The 26,226-nt window shown below is 48.1% G+C and overlaps 1 protein-coding gene across 5 annotated transcripts in view; it reads left to right on the plus strand.

Moving 5' to 3' along the window:
- The window catches only part of NRP2 (neuropilin 2), an 88,845-nt gene that overhangs the window by 30,056 nt on the left and 32,563 nt on the right, over positions 1–26,226 (plus strand). For all 5 annotated transcript variants that reach the window (XR_014616326.1, XM_084209804.1, XM_084209805.1 and 2 more), the window contains exons 4-12: positions 2,864–3,094; positions 3,632–3,787; positions 5,652–5,821; positions 6,886–7,041; positions 15,461–15,605; positions 15,908–16,257; positions 17,394–17,538; positions 21,216–21,332; positions 23,888–24,040. Coding sequence is in view for 4 of the 5 variants with exons in the window: in XM_084209804.1 (XP_084065930.1) it covers positions 2,864–3,094; positions 3,632–3,787; positions 5,652–5,821; positions 6,886–7,041; positions 15,461–15,605; positions 15,908–16,257; positions 17,394–17,538; positions 21,216–21,332; positions 23,888–24,040 (1,623 nt within the window). In the remaining variant the exon portion in view is untranslated. The remainder of the gene's footprint in view (positions 1–2,863; positions 3,095–3,631; positions 3,788–5,651; positions 5,822–6,885; positions 7,042–15,460; positions 15,606–15,907; positions 16,258–17,393; positions 17,539–21,215; positions 21,333–23,887; positions 24,041–26,226) is intronic.

A 26,226-nucleotide genomic window follows, 5' to 3' on the forward strand; every position in this document is an offset into this window, starting at 1 on the left:
GCAGGCTGTGCTGGGTTGTGCCTGACCTCACACTGCAACCATTCCCTGACTCAGGGCACTAGGCACTGGTCCAGCTGGCTGAGGTGGCCTGGCCATGCTGTGGGAAGGGGTGGCAGACAGGAACCCTGTCGGTCTGGTTGGGAGCCAGCAAGAGACCAAATCTATGAGGAAAGGAGAAGTTATTACAGGGAGGGAGGGAGGGAGAGGAATCAAGAGCTGATCTGGAGGAGAGCAGGTATGGGATGGAGGCTGAAGCTGAAGTGGTGCTGGGGCTCCTTTTGCCACCCCCACCCCTGCAGGCAGCCATCCTCTCCAGATACAGCCAACTTTCTTACAGCCACAGCCCATGAAATCAAGCCTGGCAAGGCAGGCTCTGGAACAGGAGTGTGGATGAGCCCGTGATCCAGGAGCACTCCCAGCCCACATCTGCCCAGTCCCTGCCAGGGCTCCAGAGGGGGAAGTGGGCAGTGTTGGCTGCAGGGCTCCTGCAGTACAAGCAAATCCTGCCTTTTGTTGGCATGTAGGCAGGCACTGGCCAAGTTTCCATCTGAGCTGTCCGGGTAACCAGCAAGGGTGTCACCAGCTTTAAAGGTCATCAGATTGTCATTGTCCACATCAGTAAAGGCAGCAGTGGCTGCAGATCCCTTCTGTCTTAAAGGTGACATAAAAAAACAACTCTTTTCAATTGAGCATTTATTTCCCCACCTTGTGCTAAATTTCCCTTATCACAGTGTGAGAGAGAAGCAATCTGCATACAAACAACCACATACCACTCTTTGAATCCCCTGATGGGTATCAGTCAGCAGTCTGGGGCTGACAAGAGCCGTCTGCCCTGGCTGGTCCAGCCTCCCTGCTGCTCCCTTTGTGAGTCAGTTTCGAAGGGCTGAGCTCCCCAGCTCTGGGCATCAAAGTCTCCTCTCAGGCTGGCCTGTGGCTGCCGAAGTCAGCATGGCTCCCGTTGATTATCTGCAGCTTCCTTATAAAAAGCTGATCATTGCTATTAGCCAAAATGTAGACAAAGATGCCAAATGTGATAAGAACCCCACATGAGGAAACTGCTGTCTAATATGGTCTTGCCTGTTACTAGAGGACAGTCCCTGACTCTGGGTTTAGCCTTTCATTTTCTCCCCAGCTCGGAGCTTGTGTTATTTTCACTATTTATCTGTTAGTCTTTCAAGTTGTTTGGAACAAAGTACACCCTTATGTCATTATGCTGTGATTTGTGTTTGGCTTTTTTTTTTTTTTTTTGCCTCTGCATTTTACCTCACAGGTTCACACCAGAAAAGCTGGCTGGTTCATTAGGTAGTCAATTAAGAGCCTCTCCTGAGTAGCTCTCCAGCCAGGCACTGCATAATGCAGTGCAAGATCCTGCTATTACTGCAGGCTGCTGGCCTGACTCTCTAGGTTAATGCTGAATTGAATAACAAGTCTGCCATTAGTCCTGGAAGGCTGGTGCTGCCTGGAAGAGCCGGAGCAAGAGGGTTTGTAGAGGAGAAGGACAGTGTCCCAGTAATAGTGAAGCAGAAACCTTTGTGAATGCTAGTGCCAGGTTGCAGCAGTGGCCAGCAGCCTCTCTAACACCCCCTTTCTCCTCTGATAGCTCCAGGCTGCAGATCTCTGTTGCCTATTGTCCTGGCAAGGGTTTCAAAGTCACCGTGGTATGAGTATGACACAAATTCCCCTTTCCCCAAGCAGCCCGAGGCACCTTGGCTGTGTGAGAGGGGGCCCCGAGCTGCAGCCCAGGCCAGTGCTGAGGTCAGCAATAAATAAGAGGCAACATTGTCTGGCCTCCCCACCACGCAAAGGTCTTCCTTAAGGATAGAAATAACTTGCATTTCTGGTGTGGATGGCTCATTCTGTGAAAAAGAGGGCTCTGTTCCTGCTCTCAGCAGAGACCCCCATGCCATGGCCTCTGTTATCCCCACTCTTAATGTGGCCACGTTGTGGAGACGTATGCTGGAGGTGGCCCCTGTCCCTTGTGTGGGTCTTGGGGGCAGGGGTGGGGGCTGCAGGCTAACTGTGCACTTCCCAAGGGTTTGCAGCAAACAGTGGAGACATTGGCACCCTCCCACAGGCCCTTACACTGTGTAAATATTTGTGCTTACGGATTTTTTCAAGAGGAAACTGAGGCACAGATATCTGTGCTGGAAGGCTGGAGTTTGCAGGAAACTGGCCCATGGGAGCAGCCTTTCCGAAATGAATACATCCCAAAACTCCTCTCTGCCCCATCCCAGGCAGCTCCTTTCCCAAATAGGGCTCCTCCACCAGACCTGGGCTCGCTGTGGCACCTTGCCTGCGTGGCTGCAGGCAGCAGCTGTGTCATGACTACTGTGGATGGAGGCTCCCTGTGTGCCAGCCAGCCTCTCTGCAGGCTCTGGAGCAGCACACAGGTCTGCCAGGTCAGTTCAGGGGATGGGTTAGAGTGCAAAGTGACAGCTGGGGAAGACAGGACAACTTGGTGTGGCCTCCCTGTCTACCACCACCAGTGGGAAGGACATGGCACGGTGCTGGCCTGCCAAATCACATTTTGGCTTTGGATAGGATCACTCTTCTAGTCCTGGTTCTGAGGTAATTCTCAGGAGGATCAGCAGTGGTGTGAAGATTATGTCTGCAAAGCTGTCTAAGGGATTTTGAACCATGCTGTCCACTACAGTACCTCATAGACCTTGTCTCTCCACCTGTGGAAAGCTTTGAAAATCACCTTCTCACTTCCTCCAGTAATTCCCTCAGCTTTTGAGCTACAGGACATTTCTAGAAGTGAATACACAACCCTACTAAACTCAGAATGGGGTTTTCACAGTGCCAAGTTGTTGGCATTAAGCTTCATTGTTGCTAAGGCTCTGGGTTTTTCCTACTGCTGCAGGCTCCGAGGACTGCTCCAGGAACTTCACTGCCTCCAATGGCACTATTGAGTCTCCAGGTTTCCCTGACAAGTATCCACACAACCTGGACTGCATCTTCACCATCATAGCCAAGCCAAAGACAGAAATCCTTCTCCACTTTCTGCTTTTTGACCTCGAGCATGACCCTCTGCAGTCAGGGGAAGGAGACTGCAAGTATGACTGGCTAGACATCTGGGATGGCATTCCTCAGGGTAAGCCACGGGGTGCTGCACTGCTTTCCTTGGCCCTTCCTGGTGTCTCACAAAGCTCCAAAACTGTGCAGTCCATGTCTGAACCCCAAGGGTGCCTAACCTCAAGGGTGGCTGCAGCCTGCAACCTGCCATTAGGGCACACCATGGCCAGCTTGGGGACAGTGTGCCTGCAGAAGGCTGCATTCATCAAACCACAAACTGCTGCTCTGTTGTAACCACTGGTCTGAAAAGCCCCATGGGACATTCCAAACACCAGCAGTTCTCTCTCAGGGAAGGGCGGTGGGTTTGTGCAATGATGGGAGGACCTCCCTGCCTTATAGCAAAACCGAGAAACAGAGCATTTTGGAGCATTTCCCAGCAATTGCAGAGCAATGCCTGCTGCAGTGGATATTTCTGCACTGCATGGCACCAGGCCAATGGATATAAAAAATAGCCCATCCCCGAAGCCTGTCTTTTTCATCCTGATCAGCAATGAGCTGGTGACCCAGAAGGCCAGTGGAAAAGCAGGCATTACCTTTGCTGCTCTTTCTTTTGCAGTCGGCCCCTTGATAGGCAGGTACTGCGGCGTTAATATGCCGTCGGACATCCGCTCCACCACCGGCGTCCTCTCCCTCACCTTCCACACGGACCTGGCAGTGGCTAAGGATGGCTTCTCTGCTCAGTACTACTTGATCCACCAGGAAGTCCCAGAAAGTAAGTTGGAAGTGTGTGTTTACGACTTAGTTGTGTCCCCTGTGTTTCCCATCTTTCATTTGGCGTATGTGAGAGTAAAGCAGGCAGAAGTGTGTCCAGGGACTGGTTCTCCACCAGCAGTGCAGACAGCAGTTTCACTTAGGTCTGTTCCCTGTTTTGATAGAAGTAAGATTTCAAGTAAGAATTTAGCTTTCTGACCTTTTCTTGACTTTTCACTTGCTTGTGAAGTCTTCTCAATTCCTTTTGGGTTAGAATCCTTCATGTATGTACTGAGCCCAAAGGATTTAGGGGAAGACTTCAGCCCAGCATGTGCAGCAGATTCATTAAAGCATGGGGAAAAATATGCACTCGCTCTCTCTCTCTAGTTTTCCAGAAATTCACAGTCCCAAACCACAAATTGGAATTTCTTGGCTGTCTAATTAAAGATTGCTTAAAGCGCTAAGAATTTCAAGCCAAATTTTGTTTTATAACCCTTAATAAAGGAGGTAAATTGATATGGAGTGAGGAAGTAAGTTGTAAGTTGAGCATGAAGAGCATTTTGATTTTTTATAACACTTGCAGGCAAGGAAAGGTTCCATTTGTTTTCCCATGGTATTTTTGCCTCAGAGCTACTGTTCTTGACCTCTGTTCACAGTCAACCTCTGATACAACAGAAGAAGCCTTCAGGACACCCCTCAGTCCCAGAGAAAGAGAGGGAATCCCTGACCTGCCACTGAATGCCTGTGACAGAGAGCAGGGTAGAGTAGGGGTTGTGCAGCACCAGGGCAGCAGGGTTACAATCTCTTACTCTGTGATTGAGTAAGGATTGTTCTGCTGAGGCTGTGAGAGTTACAGACAAGCATGAGCTCTTCACCATTTCCTATTGCCACACTCAGTTGGTCTGTTCTTTAATCCCTTTTCTGATCTGGATTTACAAATAAGATGTTGAACACAAAGCTGGAGAAATCAAGCACCAGAGCCCTTGTTAAAGTGCCAGGCCTGCTTTCGTTTATGGTGGTGTAAATTGAAACTTTATTAATAGCACTAACATCCTAACTTGGTCCATCATTTCCATCCAAGGTTGACTTGACCCCATTAAAAAACACAGGCAGTTTGGTGGAGCCCCATTGGTTTACAGCAGCAGCACACTTGGACCCATGCAGTATTTTCTATCACTGTTTTCTTTGCTATTGTTTTTACAGGACAGCTGCTATAAAATACATGAGATGTGCCATAAAATTGAGCTGATTATGACTTCTAAAGCCTTAGAAGTGAGGAGGTCCAAAGAAAAGCATATCAGTGTCTTTCATAATCTTGTCTGGTTAATCCCTATGGACCTGATACCACATACAGTGCATGCAGATAGACACAGACACATGCACATGTGCATCCCTGCTCTCACATGCTCACAAAACTTTTAGAGCTGCCCATTCCAATCCTTGATGTTCCTGCTAGCAACAGTAAGCACGCTCCTAATGTGTCTGTCTGTATTCCTTGCCTTCTCAGTGCTTAGATTTCACCTTCAGCCTTCAAAATGGGAGCTTTGTGGCAAGGGTACTTGGAACATCTTGGTGGAGGCAAAGGGAGGGAGGGGACAGAATTGTGTCAAAACTGAGCAAAGGTGAAGAAGACAGAAAAAGGGAGAAAGATCCAGACTGTATTAGTGTTCAGAGGGTCATGCAAACACAGAGCTGCCCTATCTATAATTTTTCAGTGCCATCTGTGAACACACACAACTTGCAAGATGGTGCAGATCTGTTCATCTTTCCAGACAGGCAGCTTTGCTCAGGGTTAGCTGAAGAGATTAGTTCAGGGCTGCCTTTCACCTGGGGGTGAAGTACTGTGAGTGTAAACCTGTCTCTGTGTATGCGTGTGTCTGTTCTAGACTTTCAGTGCAATGTGCCTCTGGGGATGGAGTCTGGCAGGATCTCCAACATGCAGATCAGTGCCTCCTCCACCTACTCAGATGGGCGATGGACCCCTCAGCAGAGCCGGCTCAACAGTGATGACAACGGCTGGACGCCCAATGTAGACAGCAACAAAGAGTACCTCCAGGTACCTTTCCAGCCCCCTCTCCTCTTCCCCCACCAGATGGAGTGTCACGCTCTTAAACTGACCCTTGACCATGTCACACTCTCAAACTGACCCTTGACCATAATGGTTGTTGAATTTTTTATTGCCCCTGTGGCTCACGGGGAGGCAGCAGCAGGGGAGCTGCAGCGCCTCGGTGAGATGCGGCAGGCTGGCTCTCCCATTAGCTTGCCCGCACAAGGACTGACTCCATCCGCTGTGTCTCTCCCAGCCCCTCCTTTCTGCCCAAACCTTGATGGACTTTCCATCAGACTGACAGAGACTGAGAGACCTCTGCCACTTACAAGGGCCACTGACTCCGCCACTGGCCTGAGGACCAAGGTCTCTGGGGGGTGCATAGAAAAACAACTAGGATAATATTTATCTCATCAGCGATGCAGGGAGCGTGAGCGGGCTGATGTCAGGCAGGGGGCTGACAGAGCAAAGGCTTTCCCTGGGAGCTGGTTAGAGCCACAGTGTGTCCGCACACAGCTTCTGGCTGTGTCACATCGCCGGGAGACACTGCTTGCTAAAGGGCAATACGAGCAGGAGGTGGTGAATGTCATTGCCTCTAGCAGACGTCTCATTCTTCATTCATGGCAGGGCTACTAAGCCAGCTCTGCTGACCTTTCTCAACCCATGTTGTAAAACAAACAGAAAAAAAACAGCAAGGCAAAACCAAGAGCTGCAGCACTTGCTAATTGGATATTATGCTTTTATTTTACATGGAAAAAGTCAGTCTCTGTCCTGCTTTAATGGATGTGCGCTTCTGTGCAGATCCTATTGCTTGGTCTGAGGCAGGAAGGAGGCTTTGTGATGGTCCCATATAAACAGACATCAAGATCCTTAGCTACTCTTGTCCCACAGTTCTATCCTGCTGAAGTCAGCCCTGGGAAGGGTCATGGATGTTGAACTGTGCACCTACAGAGAGTGACACAGGCTGAATTTGCCCCTTTTAATTTTTCAGAGAGAGAGGTACTAACTAATTAGCCACTCTGGACTCTCAGGTGGTCACCACACTCTTTCTTGTCCCTTTTTCCCCTGGCAAGGTGGACCTCCACTTCCTGACTGTGCTCACAGCCATTGCCACACAGGGTGCCATCTCGAGAGAAACCCAGAAGGGCTACTACGTGCGCACCTACAAGCTGGAGGTCAGCACCAATGGGGAGGACTGGATGATGTACCGGCACGGGAAAAACCACAAGGTAATGTCCTTTTGTCTCTTCTGCCTGCACCTTGGGGAGTCTTGTGGCCAACAAGAGGGAAGAGAATGGAGAGATTTTGCAGGCCCAGAGGGTTTAATCTGTGAGTGTCCTTTTTCTGATGATGGCTAAAAGACTGATGATGCTCTGAGGAGAAATAGTCCTTTCTCCTCTGCACAGCAATGAGGAAACACTGTTCCTTGGAAAACCTGGCTGCTGCTGCATCTTTCGTGGTGGTGAGAGTATGTTCTTTGACTGCAAATGAAGGAGAAAATGTTTTCACAGCCTGTGTTTTGCCATATAAGATTCATTGAGCTTTTGTGGTCGTAGACCCGTCTGCATGCTGGGTTAACAATCACAAAACCACATGAAACTGTAGTTCAGGAGTTACTGAGGCCTGGAAATGAAAGGGCACAAATCCTAAGAGGCAATTGCACCATCCCAGAGAACAAAATGAGCAATAAATAATGAGAAACAATTCAGGCTGCCAGAGCTCTGGGATCTGCGCTAAGCAGACATGGTCAGAATGGGTGCATTGAGCCCTGGGAGCTGTGCATGCTCTTGCTGTGTTTCTGGGACACCCACAGAGGTGGGAGCAAGGAGAAAGGAGAGTAAATATGGGTGTTCATCTGTTTCACACCATATGGATGCTGGTGTGTGGCCAGGAAAGATAAACTTGGAGTAGTCTGCATGGGAAGTGTATGGAGAGGAGGGTTAAGGTAGCCATGGTGCCAGGCTGGTTTTTCTGTATTGCTTTGGTCATGTGGTTGTTCCCTGGTTAAGGGTGCCTCAAGAAAGTGCTTCCCTGGTCTTCTGTGGCACCCTCCAGCACTGCTGCTGTGTTCAGGTGCTCCTTGTTAATGTGCCATAGTGTGTCTGTGTGAACTCTGGCTGGGGTCCCACACACCTCCCCCCACACACATGTCCCAGTCATTTTTGATTGCTCAGCACTTCTATTAAATTAGCTGTCCCTTCCCTTTGCTGGCACGGGCACTGCTGGCACGAAATGCAGTAGCCTGCCTTGTCCAGGATTCATCCAGACATTTCCTTCCCTTCCGGGCTGTGTGATTTCCCCTTCCCCACAAGTGTGTCTTAGGTTCAAATTCCCTCTGCTTCCCAGAATGAGTCCTCACTGTGCAGAGGTACCTATCAGGGTCTCATACCTGCAATATTTGGAGTATTTAAGCTCCTCATGCGCCAGTGAGGGAGTGTTAGTCCTATTTTAGAAGCAGGGAAATGGAGGCATAGGGCAGTCCAGCACCACACAGGGGAGTCCTCAGCTGGCCTCCCCCAGAAATCGGGACTCCAGGACAGTAGCTCATGGCAGAGCTCATGTTTAGCCCTGACACAGTGCCCATGCAGTGGTGTGGAGCCTCTGTGTTCTCCCAGGACCCACTGGTCACAGCAGACCTTTCTGTGAACTGGGGCCATCTCTCCTCACTCCAGGTGAATTTGGGGTCTCACTGGGACCTTTTCTGTAAGCTGAATCAGGGAGGGCATACTCATCATGATGGACAGAGAGATGAGCTATATACGCAGCTCAGTGTTCCAAATAACCACTGGCAATAAATTTACCTTTTCAAGTCTTATCTGGAGCAGAAATCTGGCCTGGAGGGTGGTTCTAGTCGCAGAAGAGAATAAGTATCCCATCCTTGCAGTCCTGGGCATTGGACACTGCATCCTCAGCCAGGGTGGAGCAGGGCAGCATGACTGGTTTCAGTGGTGCTAAGCCAATTTACATTGTTCCAGCAAGACCCTACAGCCTGGCTGGTGTCAATCCAAAGCAATCCTACAATCATCTGAATTGTCACCATTTCAGGACTTCACCCTTGATTTCTGTCAGCTTTTTTCTTGTTTTCTCTTTTCATTAAAAAAGTGGGAAAAATCAAACCTCTTCTTTTTTTACTTCTCTATTCCAGTATCTAGTCATTCCCACATTCTGGCCTTAACGTAGCAGACACCTCCCAAGGCTGGAGGATAAGTAATTGCTTTTTGGTGTCTCGCCTACCCCTTGCATCCGGGTGACTGCTTTCCTGCCCCACCAAACAACTGGCTGCCAGCTGCTGAGCTACAGTGGGGCCAGGCAAGGCCACTTGCTCACAGACCTTCTGCTGGGGGGGCACTGGCCTCACATTCCGTGCCCACACTAATCCTGCTGTTCCTGTGCTAAGCAAGCTCCCAGATGTCTGTGCTCAAGGTGCAGCTCCCTCCCTGCATCAGCGCGGAGCTCGGCACAGCCCGGCTGGAGCAGACCATGCCAAAGAGATTCGTCAGGTCTGCCGCAGCTTGATTTGGTGCCATGAGGAGCAGGGAGGGAGGGGAAGGTATGGACAGACAGGCACTCTCTAGATACATGCAGATAGATACACACACACACACACACACATATATATATGCACATCCATATATCTGCACATGCACACGTATATATGCACATGCACACACAGGCATATGCAGTGTACCAAACACTGCTCAGAATTTCTGCCAGCTCTGGGGGCCCAAAGCAGTGCTCTGCCACGTATAGGCGAGTCAGCTAACATTCACATCTTCATCGGGGAGCTAATGCAGGAGAAAACCAGCGAGTGCAGGAGGGGTGGGGAGGGCATGATGCTCCCTGCAGAGGATGGGAAGCTCTCACTGCCTCTCTTTTGCCCCCTGCTTCCTCTCCCTCCGGTGTTTCACATGACAGTGGGGCCAGGGTGTTTCCCTGCAAATGTGATGGCTCACCTTTGAGTCCCCAGCTGCTGGCACTCAGCAGCAAGGGAAACGGGAAAGGCAGGATGGAGCAGCGGAAAATGTGATTAATATGTGCTCACAGCAGACAGGGCTGGCTGGGCTGTTTCCGTGCCGAGCACTGCTGTGTTTCTGGGATGGGGAGGCAGTGGGAGGGCAGCCGGCCGGAGTGGAGTTCCACACTCACTCCCTCCCCTTCCCACCCCATCCCTGCCAGGTTTTCCTCCTTCCTGGCAGCCCACTCCCCACAAAGCCTGGCCCAGACATCCCCCTGTCCAGGGGTTGGTGCTCTGTCTTTCCCTCAGGCATGGGGCCAGGGTGGGAGGCTAAACCCAGCAACCTGGCCAGAGATGCTGTGCTGTCTTCCTGTGTGTCCCTGAGAGGGGAGACTGGGAGGAGAATGGCCACCACTATGTGCCATCCTCACCAGCATGCCCCTGCCAGGGGACAGGACCAAATCAATCCTGCTGCAGAAAACTGGTCTGGCTCTTGCCCTCCCTGTTTTGGCCACCTCCTGTGACCTGAGGCCAGGCTGATGGCCTCTGAGGTTTGAGGTTATCTTCCAGCCATCAGCCCTGGTGTTCCTGCAGAGATCTTATCTAATGGTTTGCAAATGTCTTTAGAAAACAACAACTCTTCTTAAACCCAAGGAAGGAAAAGAGTACCTGGCAGGATTTCACCTTTTGTTTTTGGCCATTTTCTTCACCTGGCAGGATTTGACCTTTTATTTTTGTCCATTTTCTTTGGACAGGCTCAACTATGAGGATTTTATCAGAAAACCAAGTTCTCATCCATTTTGATCCGCTTCCTTCTTTGTAGCACCTTGGGTTTCAGCTCCCGTGTCATGTGAGCTGCTCCATCTTAGTAACTGTGGAGATGAGCTCACAGGAATTGTCTAGTGTGGCAAGGGACTGGGGATGAGATGGATTTCAGGATTTGGAGCGGGTTTGGGCCATGATGAGTGCTGCTCTCACTGCCTCCATTTTGCTCTGTGTGTAAAATGCAACTGAAACATTTGTTTTCAGAATCTGTAGAAGTCATTGGATGAGAAATGGCTGAAAGATCCAGCTGATGTGTATTTTTCATTCCTTACTCATTTTGATGGTTTTGTGCTTGTTATTAGTTCACTTTCCTGAGTGGCATTTCAGGTGGTAGCTGCACAAAGATTGAATTGCTGCAAGGAGCAGTATCTCAACTGTACACTGTAGCTGGGAACATCAGAAGTTTTTGGTGCTGGCAGTGAATATTGAGGATGACACTTTGGAGACCCTTGTGCCTTCCCTTAGGAGTGTTCCTCTGTCTTTTCAGTTCTTAGGTCTCCTGTATTTACTCACCTGAGGGAGGAGAGAAAATCTTTCAGTCCTGTCACTTTTTTATCTGGAAAACTCAGGAAGAGCTGGCACAATGAGCCAGAGGGCCACAAGTGTTTCTGCACAGACACATCATGGTGCAGAGGATTTGCCCAGAAACATCCAGGTCCCAGCCTGCTTCTGCTGCTTTCCCAGGCAGGACAAAGACACCAGGATTTGCCAAAGGCAGACTTGTGCATTCACCCTTGGTGCAGTACCTGGGGAGAATTACAGCCCTGGATTTCCTAGCAAGGCTGCAGCTTTGTATTTCTGGGCCCAATATCTCCTTTGCAGGCTAGCACAGTACCACTCCTCGTGTCCCTGATGACTCCCAAATCTGAGTGGAGCCTCTCAAAGACACAGAGCTGGCAAGCCCAGCCCAGCACACTGTGCCTTGCCCAGACACAGTGCTTTGTTAAGTGTTGCCAAGTATCATTTTTCTTTTAACTCCTCATTCCTGGATTTAATAAATCCAGAACTATCCACCCTCCACTTGAGCCAGAATCCTCCCACCATCAAACATGCCCCATTTTATGCCTTCCCTATCTGACAAGGAAAATAATCTCCCCTACTTTTCTCCTTCATGCTTCTCTGTCTAAATCCTGAAGCCCTAATCCTGTTAGCATGCTCTGTTCCAGAGCTCTGTCTCCACAGGAGTAACATAATCCTGCAGTAAATCTAGTGGGTCCAAAGAGACACATACATACGGGTGAAGGCAGGGCTGCTGCCGTCCTTGGCCTTCTCCTCTTCCTCCCTCAGCTACTTTCTTCAGCACCCCAAGACATTGCATAGTGGCCAAGCAGCATAATAAATAGAACAGGAGAGAGGTTACCTCTTTCCCCCTCCCTGTCTCGCTGCCTCTTCTCCTTCATGGCACTTTTTGTCTCCCTGTCCTCCATCTCCTTCACTCCAAGCTGTCAATGGCACAATTCCCATATCCAGTGGAACTAATGTAGCTTCAGCAATCCCCCCCCATCACCCTATGATGGTTCCAACATGTCAGAAATGCAACTTGTAAATGCTGCTGTGGAGCTTGCATGTGTATGCACATGGAAAACTTTTGCAGTCCTTCTCTAGCCTAGACATCATGTCCCCTACTTTTACAGCCTCTCCCTTACCACTTGCTTTCTGCAGCAAATTAATTAAGCAGGTCAGCTCTCATTGATTATCAATTTAATTTCACATGCAGACCTGCTGTCTGGACTAAAAAGGAAGTAAACATACAGTGTATAAGGAGAAGATGGGCAGCTCTTTGATGCAGCAGTGAAAGAGAGTTCCCTTGACTGTTTCTTGGAAGGTGCTTTTAATTTGTTAATGGTTTTCCCATTCGTCTTCTGGCTCCATCACCCTTCAGTGTGTGTTCCTGTGCATAGGCATGTATGCTCTCTGCTGAGTGTATATCTATTTATCTATCTATCTCCCTAGATCACAGCCAGGTATTTTTTTTTCTGCTAGTGTAAATTACTGTGACTTCTTATACTTCGATGGTGATATGTTGATTTACACCATTCGAAGACTTGGCTCAAAATATGTGCTGAGTGGGATGGGAAGCAGATAGGACGGGAGGAATAGCAATGTTCTATTTTGGTAGAGAGGGAAGAAATCTTTGCTTTCTTGGCACTCCCAATTTCACACATTTTCTTGCTAGTTCTTCCTATGCTGTGAGTGCTAATTTGAGGCAGGATGTAGAGCCTGTTGAAGTCAATGGGCCTCTCTCCACAGTGTGCTGGGGCTCCCTGTACTGAAAATCCTGGGGTCAGGATTTTCAGTACAGGGAAACCAGACGGTCAGGGTCAAGCCCTGGTCAGCAGCATCAGGACCTGCCGGCTCACCATGCACTTCCACGTGGGAAGGAGGCTGAAAGAGCAGGCATGTGGGAGTACCTCAGGTCTCTAGCAGCAGCAAGCACATGCCCTCTGAAAGTGGCCCCTTTGTGTTGTGCTGAGCAGGGTGCGAAGCGATGGCTTGCCGTGGTCAGCTGGGGCTGTTCGGAAGAGAGGGTCAATGGAACAGATCCTACCAGTGCAGCTGATACACAGCTGGAGGTCAGGTGCCAATTCTGTCCTCACAAGCTGGCAGTCTGGAGTGTCATGGCCCAGATTCAGAGTTCGTAGCTTGTTGAATGTGATCTAGCCTGAGTAAGCTGCTGATTTCTTAATCTAAAGCAGAATTGAAATTTCTCTTCTTGCAAGCAAGTAGTTGAGACCAAGGTCGTCTAAGAGATGTTTTCAGCAATGCCTATGGTAGTGATAAAGTTTTTGGGCTCAGTCCTGCTTCTGCTTTCTGTCAAGCTTGACTGTGCAGAAGTCAGCAACAAATTATGCTGGTGTAAATTTGGATTCTGGCCCCTGATGCTTGTATGTGTGAAGTGAGCTAAAAAAGAACAAAACTTGAAACATGTTAAATCAAAAGAGCAGCAAACCTCGTCAGTGACTGTTAAACATGCTGGTCCATATGCAACCTTTGGCTCGTGGAGTCTTCACACTGCTGACGGTGGGAAGCAAATAGAGGTTGCCAGAAGACTGGACTTGCTGCCTTGGACATCTGCTGGGGCCACCATTAGGAGCCATCCTCTGGGACAGAGAGACCTTTGGTCTGACCTGACATGCTGCTCCTTATGCTAAAATAGTTGCACTGGCTCAGATAAACATTTCCTGTCCTCCGGTGTTAGGTTCAGAGATCAGGTGTTGTGTGTCAGCTTCTGTGTTGGCATAAAGCTGAAGGCTCTGCTGTGGTGTGGAAATATATCCTTTTAAATTGTTTGTGTGTGTGTCTGTGTGTCTGTGCCCACAGGTTTACAAGACATACACACACATGCACTCACACACATATGCCTGGGGAGTGTTTCACAGTAACCACTCTTCTTATAGCCCTCCTGCTGGAAAAAAAGGGTACTTGGTGTCTGCTGAGCAAGGAAAAGGATGGGAAGTGAGGTCAGACAGGATAAAATAGGATATTAAAAACACATAAACCATGCTGTGTTGCTAAACGGTAGCAGCATGACATATATTCTCTAGATTAGCATTTCTGCTCAAGTTCACATCAACTCCTCATCCCAATTACCAGCCATATTTGCAACTGATTCCCTCTGTGGAGTGGCTGCTCCATCCACTGCTGAAGGAGGGGATGGCGATGTGCAGGGGCAGCCCAGAGCTAGCTGGGGTGCCATGAACAGCCCTGTAAACACCCTCTGCACACCCTGCCGTGCTGGATCCTGGGAGAAGAGAAGTAACACGTGCTATCTGCAAGCCTAGAGCCACAGGAGGCTCACAAAATGCTTCCTAGCTGCTATTCAAGGCAAGGGGCCAGGATACCTCCTCACCCCTTCTTCTGTCCTCAGTTGTTTGACTCTTGCCTCCCACAGGAGACTGATGCCAGAGATTATTACACTTTCCTGAGATAACCGTACTGGGAGCTCATGTGCTTAGTACACATACACATGGTAGGAGCTTGCAGAAGAACCCAGCCAGCGTCTCAGTGTGGATGTGGTTCCTAGCTGAGATGGGAGGATAGTCTAGCCCTGTCCTGAAGTGCTTGGAGTGAAAGCAAGCAATGCCTGCAGCCTTGGTCAGTGATCTGTAGTGTTTTATGCTGGGGCATAGAAAGGGTTGAAAATTATCCTCCCCTTGGGTATTTCCTCTTTCCCTCCCTTTTCTTTCCCACTATGGCTTTGCAGCCTAAAATAGAAACACATGTATCCAGTCCTTGTCCGGCCTATTAAAAAAATGGGCAGAAGAGGTGGATCTAACATCCATCTGGTAGTTATTGATTATGGCCATCTGGTAAGGCAGCAGCCTTTTCATACCATGTGGGATCATAAACTCCCAAAAAGCTGTCTGCATGTGGCAGGCTGCACGTGCCCGGGAGAGGCAAAGCAAGGGGCTGTCTGAGGCAGCAGCTTGTCACCCCAGACAGAGGTGCACCCTTCCTGCTCCCACCACTGCTTGCCCATGATGTTTCTGGGTGGAGCTCAGTGTAAAGATGCATCAGGATGCCAGCTTGTTTGGGGGCATCTTGTCATTTGTGCTGGAGCAGATCTAGGTCTGGGGGCAAGCTTGAAGCGGCTGAGGCCGGATAGTCTGAGGTGCCTGGAAGCGCTGTGAGAGGCAGCCAGGCAGAAAGCTCCTGGCCCTCCTGCCTGGTAGGTGTGTCCGTCCACCATGCTGTCCTGACAGCAGCTCACATGTCCCTGCTGGCCACTGGTGCTTGCCCTGGTTGGAGGCTGGCCCTGACCAGAAATCCTTTCCTTGGTTTTCCCTGCTGAGATTATTTTGACTCCTTATCTGGTGAGGATGTAACAGTGTGTGCAAATGTACATTTGTGCCTCCCTTGCCTTGCAGACGTTTCAGGCCAATGAGGATGCCACAGAGGTGGTTCTCAACAAGATCCACAGCCCAGTGCTCACACGCTTCGTGCGCATCCGTCCCCAGACCTGGCACAACGGCATCGCCCTGAGGCTGGAGCTGTATGGCTGCCGCATCACTGGTGAGGGTCCTCTCCCCTCTCCTCACCCTGGCTTCAGTGCTCCCTCTGTCCCTCCAACAGCCTGTCCCAGGCTGCTGTCCCTTGCCGCTTCATGGCTGCTTGCGGTGGGAATGGTGACACCGTGACTAGCATGGAGGCATCCATCGCAAGGGATGCACTTGGAGGGACAGGACTCCAGCTCCTGGAGGGAGGGGAAATGCCCTTTGGTGTTGGTTTAGTGTCCAGAGCTTACTGCTGTGAGGAGAGCCATGAGCACTTCCCTTCTGTTACCCTGACTGTTCGTGGCCTTTCCTTCCCTGCAGATTCACCCTGCTCCAACTTGCTGGGAATGCTTTCTGGCCTCATTCCCGACTCACAGATCTCTGCCTCTTCCATCAGAGGCTATGACTGGTCTCCCAGCATGGCCCGCCTGGTGAGCAGCCGCTCGGGCTGGTTTCCCCGTGTGCCCCAAGCCCAGCCTGGGGAGGAGTGGCTGCAGGTGGACCTTGGCATCCCAAAGAACATCAAAGGCGTCATTATTCAGGGGGCTCGTGGAGGGGACAGTGTGACCACCGCTGAGTCCCGTTCCTTTGTGAAGAAGTTTAAGGTGGCCTACAGCATGAATGGAAAGGACTGGGACTTCATCCAGGACCCCAAAACAATGCAAGCCAAGGTAGGCACTGCCTGGAGCAGCTGCAAAACAGGATATTTTTCTGACTAGCTTCAGTCTGCCTGGTGGGGTCTTGGGAATTTGGCTGTCCACTCCCACAGAGATCTTGGGAGCTTGGGATTGTCACCATGAAATCCCAGGTTGTGTCTCTTGGTGCTGCTCCAAGTCTGTACTAGTGGCCATAAGTTCCACCTTTCCCCAGGGATGGCAACTTCTTTTCATTTTCTGTTGTGGACCAGGCATAGGGATGTGAACATCACCTGCTGCTTCTCCCAGCTCCTGCAGGTCAGAGTCCAAAAGATGGTGTGTTTTACTATGTTTTGTGTAAAACAATTATGTTTTACATGAAATAATTACATATTTTAAGGGGAAAGGTGTGGCTGTTGTGGTGTGCACCTCTGAAAGAGGAAGATGAATCACAATTTCTCTTTAGAAAATTTTCTATATATGAAGTCCCTTTGCCACACTGGTGTGACCCTGAAATTCCCCATAATCTTTATCATTGGAGTTCCCCATAATCTTTCTGCTTAGTGCTAGGGGAGTAGCAGGGGGCTTGAGGAATAAATAAATTCTCTGCTACTGCCTGTTCTGTTTTTATGCATACACTCTGCCTAAAATTTGGGTAAGTTTAAATTTTTCCTGATCCTTCAAATGAGGGCTGATGCTATCTATAGTCCTCTGTTTATTCCCCACAGACTTTAGTTTGTTCATGTAAGCTGAAAAACAGCAGTACTTGGACTGTGAGGAAAACCAACCATTTACACCATCCTAGAACATGCAGTAGCTTCTTTTTTTACTGAAGGACAAATCTGACCTCATTTATATGTGAATTTAGTGGATATTCCCTAGGCTTCCCCTGCATGGCTTGGATCAGAATCTAACTCCTGGATCTGAGCAGAGGCCAGGAAAGATTGTGCAAGTTTCTCAGAAATAGCCTGGCTGGTCCTCTTGAAACCGAGGAGGAACAGCCCAATTTCTGCTCAGTTGGGCTCAGTGGCTTGGGGTCAGGCAGCTAAACTACTTCAGACTGTGGCCACATTCTGCCAGACCCAAAATATCAACTCTGGCTGAGAGCACGTGAAATGCTTACAATGCACACATCTCTTGCCTTTTCTCTCTCTCTCTCTTTCTCTCTGTAGCTTTTTGAAGGCAACATCCACTACGACATCCCCGAAGTCCGGAGGTTTGACCCGGTTCCTGCCCAGTATGTCCGAGTGCACCCAGAGAGGTGGTCCCCAGCAGGAATAGGAATGCGCCTGGAGGTGCTGGGCTGTGACTGGACAGGTAGGAGCCCCTACACCTCTGCCCACTGGCTGCTCTGGGGCCAGGCACTACACCAGCAAGGTGCAAACTTCAGGGTATTTCCTGCCGTCCTGCCTGGGCCATGCTGTGGCAGGGAGACTGCAGCCGTGAAGGCAGCACCTTCATGGTATGGTGGCTTGACCCCACCTTTTTATTTCCACCTTGAAAATAACTGGCCTTGGTGCAGGATGTAGCAGCAATGTTTGGACTCCATGCTTTCACACAGAGCCCCATGCAGGATTTGTCCTCAACTCCCTTCACACTCCTTTCAGATCTTTTACCTGGACATTAGGCAGTCTTTCACAGCCTCTTATGTTTGAGGATATTTGGGCTTTTTAGTCCAAATAATAAGAGGAGAAGCAGAGCTGCAGTGAGCAATACTTCATATCCTGAGCTGCCACAAGAAGGCTTTGCTGTAAAAACAACAGTCCCTCTCTCACTGAACCTGATGTGGAGACCTTGTTGTAGACAAGGTTGGGAAGTTAACTCTGTGACATCTCTGTAAACATCCCTAAGACCCAGGAAACCTGTTCACTTTTACCCACCTGCTTTTTACACATGGTATGCCTTTCAGCCACCATTTTAAATAAAGAGATGAAAACTGACTTCACACACTTACTGGGCTCAGTAGAGGTTCAGTGGTGATCGATTTCTCCACAGTTTCATCCCCAAAAGCAAAAAAATACATCCGAAGGGTCATCTGGTCTGATGCTAACTTTGCAGTGCCAGCGGCTAGTTATCCTCTTTTTTAATCTTTTATTTTTAATAATCTGCTTACATATGAATCTGGAGTCCAGATGTCAGTGATAAAGAGGTATGATTTCCATTTTATAAACACATCTGTAGAAGGCATTTTCTTGTAAGAATTCCCATTCTAGGAAGCTTGAAAGACACAGAGCTTTTTTTACACTCTTGTGCAGTCTTTAGTAGCATTTCCTCCTGTGATGTGCTGCAAGATGCATTGCAAACACTTTACAGCAAATCACACAACACATGTACAGGCTATTAGTAATGATAATTTTTCACTTTTGAAGTCAATGGTAAATATCTCCCTGGACTGGCAATCCATTGTAAATTATCTAAACTTTAAATTGGATTAGATCAATTTAAATTTTACCACATCTTAGAATGTTGTGGGAGAAGCAGGTGCAAGGAGCAGGAGCTGAGGGCTTTGTGCAGAAGTGGTCAGGCAGCTCCCACATTGCTGCTTCCTGCAGCTCGCAGGAGTCTCCAGCTGCCAGATCCCTGCAGACTGTTGCTGGATGGTGCATCACAGCACTGAATCACTGCCATAAAGGGAGGCAGTCACACAGGACCTCCAGCCATGTGCATGCCAGCCCTTCCCCTGCACTCCTCCAGCTTAGAGAATGAGGGGTTTGTCGTCTTTAATGCCTTGCACTATTTTTGGCCCAAATTTTCTTTTACATGTGTGTCCATGCTCATTTTCAATATCAGTAGCAATAGCACATGTTTTTTCCAGGCAAGGTGCTTTATGGTCATTTCCCAGTCTGGGTAATAATTTGCACATTGTAATGTTTAAAACTCAACTGCCAGGTCATAAATATCCCTAGCTTTATTAATCTACAGGCATTCAGCTTTGTAATCAGAGCAGGGCTTGTAATCGTGTGGATTCACCGTGTTATAAAAAGCATTTATATCCCTGATGCAACCTGGGGAGTAGAGATAGCCCATGGCATTATCTGCATGCATAATCCAAGCTGGCTACATGCAGCAGGCCTTGACAACCCCCATAAAGAGCCCTCCTTTGCTGGGAGGACCCAGGCATGTAACAAAAGTGGCTGCAAAAACCCAGGCAATTGCACTTGCTTGGGAACAAGATTAAGAAATGGATTAAAACAAGATGATTAAAAATATTTTCAAGAGAGGGTCTAAGCCCATGTTCATCCTGCCCAGGTGTTTCTATTTCTTATCAGCAGCAAGTATCTTAATTACTGAGTTAAACGGGTAAGAGCCGCAACTGGGCTCACAAACTAGCTGGCTACTAACTCAAAAATTGGGAAGCAGGCAGTCAGCAATTGGCTTCTTTCAAAGACCTGCCAAAATTTTTCCTCTGAAGAGTGGAGAATGATGAATGTTCACTAGCAGCTGGGTTTCTGTCCTTTGAAGTTCCAAACATCTGGTTTCAATTGCTCAGTGACTTTGCATTTTGATTAGCAGTTACCACCAGTTGAACAGACACTTGCAGGGCCGGGGAGGAGTGAGAAAGCGAGCAAGCAAGACCTCTCTTTTTCACTTTCCATTTCACACATGACGCTGTCCTGCCTGTTATTTTCATTATCTCTTGTAACCATCGTGTTGCGGCTCTGCCATGGTAACTGATTTTTCAAGATATATTTCTGCGGCTAGTCCAGGGCAATGCAACACTGTTGATTTACATCCGCTCAGCATCTGTGTCCCATATGGGACTTGCTTTCAAGGTCCTTCCACACTGTCACATTTCAGCTATAAATCTTGATATACAGGAACAACAACCTAAAAAAATGTACCCGCTCTAAATAAGTTCCAGCTTTCGATATGTTGCTTTCACCTGCTGCTTTTTTCTTTTTTTTTTTTTTAATGACATTTTTCTGTGCCTGGCTGCTTGCAATTTGCTTTTTGGTTGCATTTGGAGTTTTATGGGGTTGTAACAAATTTGAACTTACAAATTAAAAGACTTTGAGGCTATTTGGTATTTTATCCTGAACAAAAGACAGCCATTGGGGGAAAAAAAAAGTAAAAACACCCAGAGAGTTTATGTACAACATGTTTAATAACAGGAAAATAAAAAGGGCATAAAGGAGCCTATGGAAAATATTCAATGTATTTAGCCATTTCCTCCTGCTTCTGGCTTTATTAAATGATATCCTGAAGGGTGCCGACAAAGAAACGCAATCACACATAACTGAGCAAAGCTGCCTCTTTCTAAAAGTGGAAAGAATCAAGTCTGCTGTACTCCACTTAATGCACCCATAAAAGGAGAGTTTGCTGGAACCTAATGTCATTTACTGTTGATCTTAATATCCTTCCCTTTCTTGCTTAAATTTCCCCTGACACCTGCTTGGAGGTTTTTACACATGGGCCACGTTAGAGAAAGGGAAATTGGACAGAGACCCTTTGAAAGTGTAGTCAGGAGCCTGGAGTGTGAAACCAGATGCTTTCTGCAGTGAGCCAGAGCTCACTAGGGGATCCTCTGGGTCCGTTTGTGGTTACATCATTTGTGGGTTTGAGTGACTTGTTTTATAAATTGGCACAATTGGTGGGAATGTTGTGTGTGTTTTTTCAATGTGTCATATGCCTTTATGAAAGAAAAAGATGTTCTGCCTGTGATCTCACTTATCCAGTAATGACAGCTAAGTGGATTTCTAACTACCCATGTAGATTGTAGATTAAAAAATTAAGAGAAAAAGTAGTGTGTCTGTCTAGAGGAGAGGCTTGTTCAGTGGGAACTCCAAATCCATAGAACTCCCATATGGAAAGACAGTTCACTTGAAGTTCAAACCATGCTGACATTTGTAGCATGTGGAAATCTCATGGCATACTTGTTCTATCTCTTCCTGCCATTATAAGAACATGAAGAAAAAGATTTTTGCCCTGTTTCTACTACCTGGGCTTCTTGTTCTGTCTGTTGCAAACAGCTTCTCTACTCCATTTTTTTTCAGATGTCAGGCCCACTGCAGAGACGCTGGTGCCCACTTTGAAGAGTGAAGAGACCACCACTCCCTACCCAACTGACGCAGAAGCAACTGACTGTGGTGACAGCTGTGGAGAAGAGGAGGGTATGTATCAGAGCAGCACATCTTTATCTCAATAACTGATGGGTTAAGAGCTAGGAAAATACTCTTATCTTCCCATTAGCGCCAATACACGGGGCTGATTCCTGGAAAGCTTAGAGTAATATTATTAGGGATAGGCCAGGATTTAGGAAAAAAAAAAAAAAAAAGCACGAAACCAACCCATAAACAAATCTGCCAAAATCTGATAAGTTCTATCAAGGAAGGATGGAAGAGCAAGAGATAGCAACTAATTCGGTCCCTGGGGTACAAGAAATGAAGAGCTGGTCTCCCAGCTTCCTTACATGACCTGAAGAAACTCATTTAGTGCCCTGTTTGGAACCATCTCCACTCCAGATCACCGATTGGCTGGAAATCATAAACTCAGAAGGTGATTCAGACTGCCTGGTATGTAGGGCTCCTTTTGCAGAAGTCACAACTGTGGAAATAAATCACAACATATATCGAGGACTGATGTTCTGAACACTTATCTGCTTAAGGATCATCTTCCCTAATATCAGCAGCTTAAAATTTAGGAAGACAGTCTGGGCTCCTTGTGTGGGCAGTAGAGAGAGGGGAACACTAACTCCATGCAGAATTTCATCTACCCAGTCTTAGATGGCGGTCAGATGTATGTGAAATGGTTTGGTGACTGTAGCACTTGACTGCTTCTTCTGAGGATGGAAAAACTGAATGTTAGCTTAGACTCCATGCTGTGCTTGTTAAGGGTCAGTGCTGGGGAGGGCTAATCTTCTCTGCCTCAAATCCCTACCTGTAAAAGCAGACATCATATTCTTCTGCTTCTTGCAAGGGGGATGTGAGCATCTGAAGGTTGTGAAATGTCCAGATGAAGAGGAGAGGGTTTGACAGAGCTGTGCAAGGTTAGTTGTACAGTGCAGTGTTCAGGAAATGCATTCCCCTGCGTGCAACAGCAGAGCCTGGGCCTCAGCACTGGAGCATGTACACGAGGACTTCAACAAGAATCTCACAAGGAAAAACTATCCTCTGGGATATCTCCTAGGACTTCTGTCACTTCAGCTTTCAGTCCCAGATAAAAAAAAAAAAAAATTAATGGATTTTAAAATAAATTTATAAAAGAACATTAATTGGCTTTTTCACACCTCCCATGGGGATTCTGCTGTACTTTAGTTCTAGAAATGTAAGTTGCAGAAGTAGCTCAAAGGGCCTGATTCTCATTGCTTTGCCTTAGTGGTAAGCCTGTGCAACCCTGCAACCATTGAGGCACTTGGGAAAGTGCTGAGAGGAAATTTAGCCCAGTAACAGTCTCTGCAAGAACACAATTCCTGGGTGCAATCCAGGGCAAGAGAGCAAGCAGAGTATGCTGTGGAGCGTGGAACCAGCCTCCCTGTCAGCTTCCCTCAGATTTAGCAACAATTTTCATTCTCATACTCCATAAAACAATGAGTGTGTTTCTCTGGACAATCAGATTTATGACAGCCAAACAGAAACAATGCTGTTCTCCAGGGTATGAGATTAGATTGGAATAAAAGGATCCATGATCTACATTGTTTTATTTTGGAGTGGCAGCATGTAAAAAAAGCCTGCTGCCCCTTGCAGTGAAGTTCTGCTGATGCCTATCACTTGAGTCACTCAGCTCCTTCTGGCTATCACTCATTTTGTGGGCACTGTGATTTAAAACTTCCTCTTTGCTCAGGAAAATCCTGGCCTATAATTAGGCTCAGACATGCGTGTCCGCTGAGTGCTTGGTGTGGATTGAGCCCATTTCTGCAGCCTCCGTGCCACGTGACTGAGTCCCCCAAGCGAAGGAGCCAGCAGCTGCCTCACTGCCACATGCAGCCCCTGGCATGTGCCCACCTGCCCACAGCCTGCAGAAAAGCTCTCCAGAGCTTTCAAAGCTGTTGTCACAGGGGAATTAACTCTGCTCCTGTTTCAAGATGGAAAGTTAAAGGACTTGCCCAACGACCATGTGGTGAGTCCGTAGCAGAGCTAGAAATAGAGGCTGGTTTCTTTCACTCAGAATCCAAAACTTGAGCTCATGGTGGCCCCACATTTTCCCTGGTAACATTTCCACGAGAAAGTAGGAAGCAGTGAGTGACAGCTCTCCAGGATGACAGACAGCTCCCGTCTGGTGCTAGGTCTGTCACTCAGGAGCTGGGTTTCTGGAGCACTTGAGATTCTCCTTTTGGAGCCAGGCAGGAACTTCTGAGCATGGGGCACTCAGGAAGGACTCTTCCCTGACATTTAAAAAGGCTTTTAATATTGCCCACTCTAGGGGAGGAAGAGAAGGTGCTGATTAGAGTCTGGAAGCATTTGGTTCTTGCTTTCATATTTGCCTAGTTTGGTGGATTAGCCTCAGGACGTGGTGTGAACATTTTGATGATGCAGAACTTAAGGCTGATCCTCGGAGCTGAGGAAATGTGAGATAGGTTAAAAGCAGCAGTGTGAGTGAGATTTTGTGCTTTCTTTAGTTTTGATGGCTTGCCAGCTATTTTAGTTTTGGGTTGTTTTTTAATAGCGGCCCTTCATGGGTAGGTCATTTTTCAATCTGACTTTATTTTGCTTCTATTTCTTTTTGTAAGATTTCCAACTCCCTGCGAACTTCAACTGCAACTTTGATCTTCCTGAAGACCTTTGTGGTTGGTCACACGACTTGGCAACTGGCTATACGTGGTCTTTTCAGCCTACAGGCACCTGGATTGGAAACTCTGAACCAAGCCCTGACGCTGTGCCTGGTAAGATGATTAATACCAACCAAATACCAACCAGCAGGGAAGAGAGAGCTGATGGGGCTTTTCTCCGTGTGAACAGTATGAATGATTATTACACAGCTATCATGAGTTGCAAGGGCTGTGCAGAGCTGAACTTCTTTTATGGAAACTTTCAGATGCTTTACTGTATGGTTCATGACTTATTTATAGGACTGTGACCACTGGCACTGAATTATACTAACTGTCCTCTTGAGATAGACTTGAATCAGACACTGGGCTTTGAATCCCATGGGACTGTGAAGGCTAGCCCAGGCTCTGTGCCACATCCTGATCCAAATGTCCTCTGTAGGATCCAGTGCTTTTTCCCCAGAGTGCATTTCTTCCTCTCCCATATGTTACTCAGATTGCCTATAGTCTTCAGCTACTCTGCACTCTGGGCTTGCAGAGGCTGGATTTCAGTCTCCTCCAAGTGAAGGATGAGCTATGCCCTAAGAATGCTGGAAATGCCAGCTTCTTGCTGTTTGACTTTTGCTCTTTTTCTCTTGGTGCTTTGGAAGCAGCAGATTTGCATGACTGTGACAGAGCCTAATTTATGGAGGACCTCACTGAGATGTGCTGGCATGGGTTGCAGGAGAGCCTGCCTCTGGCAATGCGGTTGATAGATCAAGTTCTTCAGCTTCACATCTTGGAACTCCCGCCAGGACTAGTGTGCTTTCCTTATCCCTCATTGACTTTGTGGCATGGTTGGCACGAAGAACATTTGCCAATTTCCTTATAACAGTAGGCTGTGTCACTGTAGCACCGCTTCACTCTCAGTCATTGCTTGTGAAAGCCAAGGCTCCTGCAGGCGAGCTGGCTGATCCTACCTGTCCTGGGCTCTGCCCTGGTGCCTGGTGATTCCGGTGTCTGTGGGTCCCAGGGAGCTGTGCATGATGTGGGCCCCTCCTCGCCCTCCCCTGGGTAAGGTTGAGTCTCAGAATGCAAACATTCAGGCGAACCTGTTAGCCACCTGGCAGAGTCGCTGGCCAGATTGGCAGTGCCGCCAGCCAGTTGGAAAGCCGTGCAGCCAACACCTGGTAGGCAGTGCTAAAGAGGAAAATATGTATTCCAGAAACATATGGGAAGAGGAGAATCTGCTACATCTCCACACACAAATCACCCCCACACAAATGCACACATCATTTCTCTCTTCAGCTCCTGAGGTGCTTAGCTTTTTTCTAAGAGACACGGTAATGCTGTAAGTGCAGCCCATATGGACATCTGAAAAATTCTTTGGCGTGACATAGGGATACAGTGTCTGCTGTGGAGAAAAATATTTTCATATTTCAAGTGTTTATCTCTTCAGCATTTGAGTGCTTCAGAAGATTAATATCTGGAGCTCAGTGGAGCCTCAGGCAACAGGAGAGAACACTTACAGCCAGCCCCAGACTTAATAACCCTCCCCATCTCATTCACTGTAATAATGTTTAATTAATATAAGTCTCCTGCAAGTAGGATAAAAATTACTTATTTTTTTAACTCAGACTCAATTTTTCATTTCATTTCCTCTCCCCTGAGTCTCTCTACAATTAGTTGGCCATAGTTTCCTAGAAGATCCTGTTGTAGCCCAGGAGAGGCTGGTGCCGCCTTAGACAGCAGCATGCAGTCTTGGTTTTTACTCTTCTTCTGCTCTTTCTCCTTTTTCTCAGTTATGAATTGCACAGTTTCACAGCTGGGGCTGGGGAATGTTGTTCTGCTGAGTTCAGTGGTCTGTTTTTGTGCCAGTGTGGAGAGCTCTCCCTTAGGGTGCTGTGCAGAGCCAGGCACTGAAGGGGTACAGGCAGGACCTGCAGCACTGCCCTGCAAGTCATGGGCTGTGTGGGCAGGAGGTGCTGGCTCCAGGGGGCTGGAGTGACTTACCCATAGCAGTGAGGGAAGCCAGCAGCAAACACCAGTGCAGGCTGAGGGGTTGGCATTGGCACTGCCATGGATCTGCCTCCTGGCTGGTTCGGGCAAGGGTGTGCCATCCTGGCATCTGTGGGTGTGCCATCCTGGCATCTGTGGGTGTGCCATCCTGGCATCCTGTGCTGCCTTGACCCCACAGCACAGGGCTGCAGAGGAGCTGGAATTCAAAGACATCACTGCTATGCCTCACTTTGGTCCTGCTCTTAGAAATTAAGAAGACGTGATACAAAAAAGAAGCAACTATTTGCTTTTTTCCTCCCCAAGGA

This window comes from Fringilla coelebs (genome assembly GCF_963513975.1).
Source record: "Fringilla coelebs genome assembly, chromosome: 7".
NCBI lineage: Eukaryota > Metazoa > Chordata > Aves > Passeriformes > Fringillidae > Fringilla > Fringilla coelebs.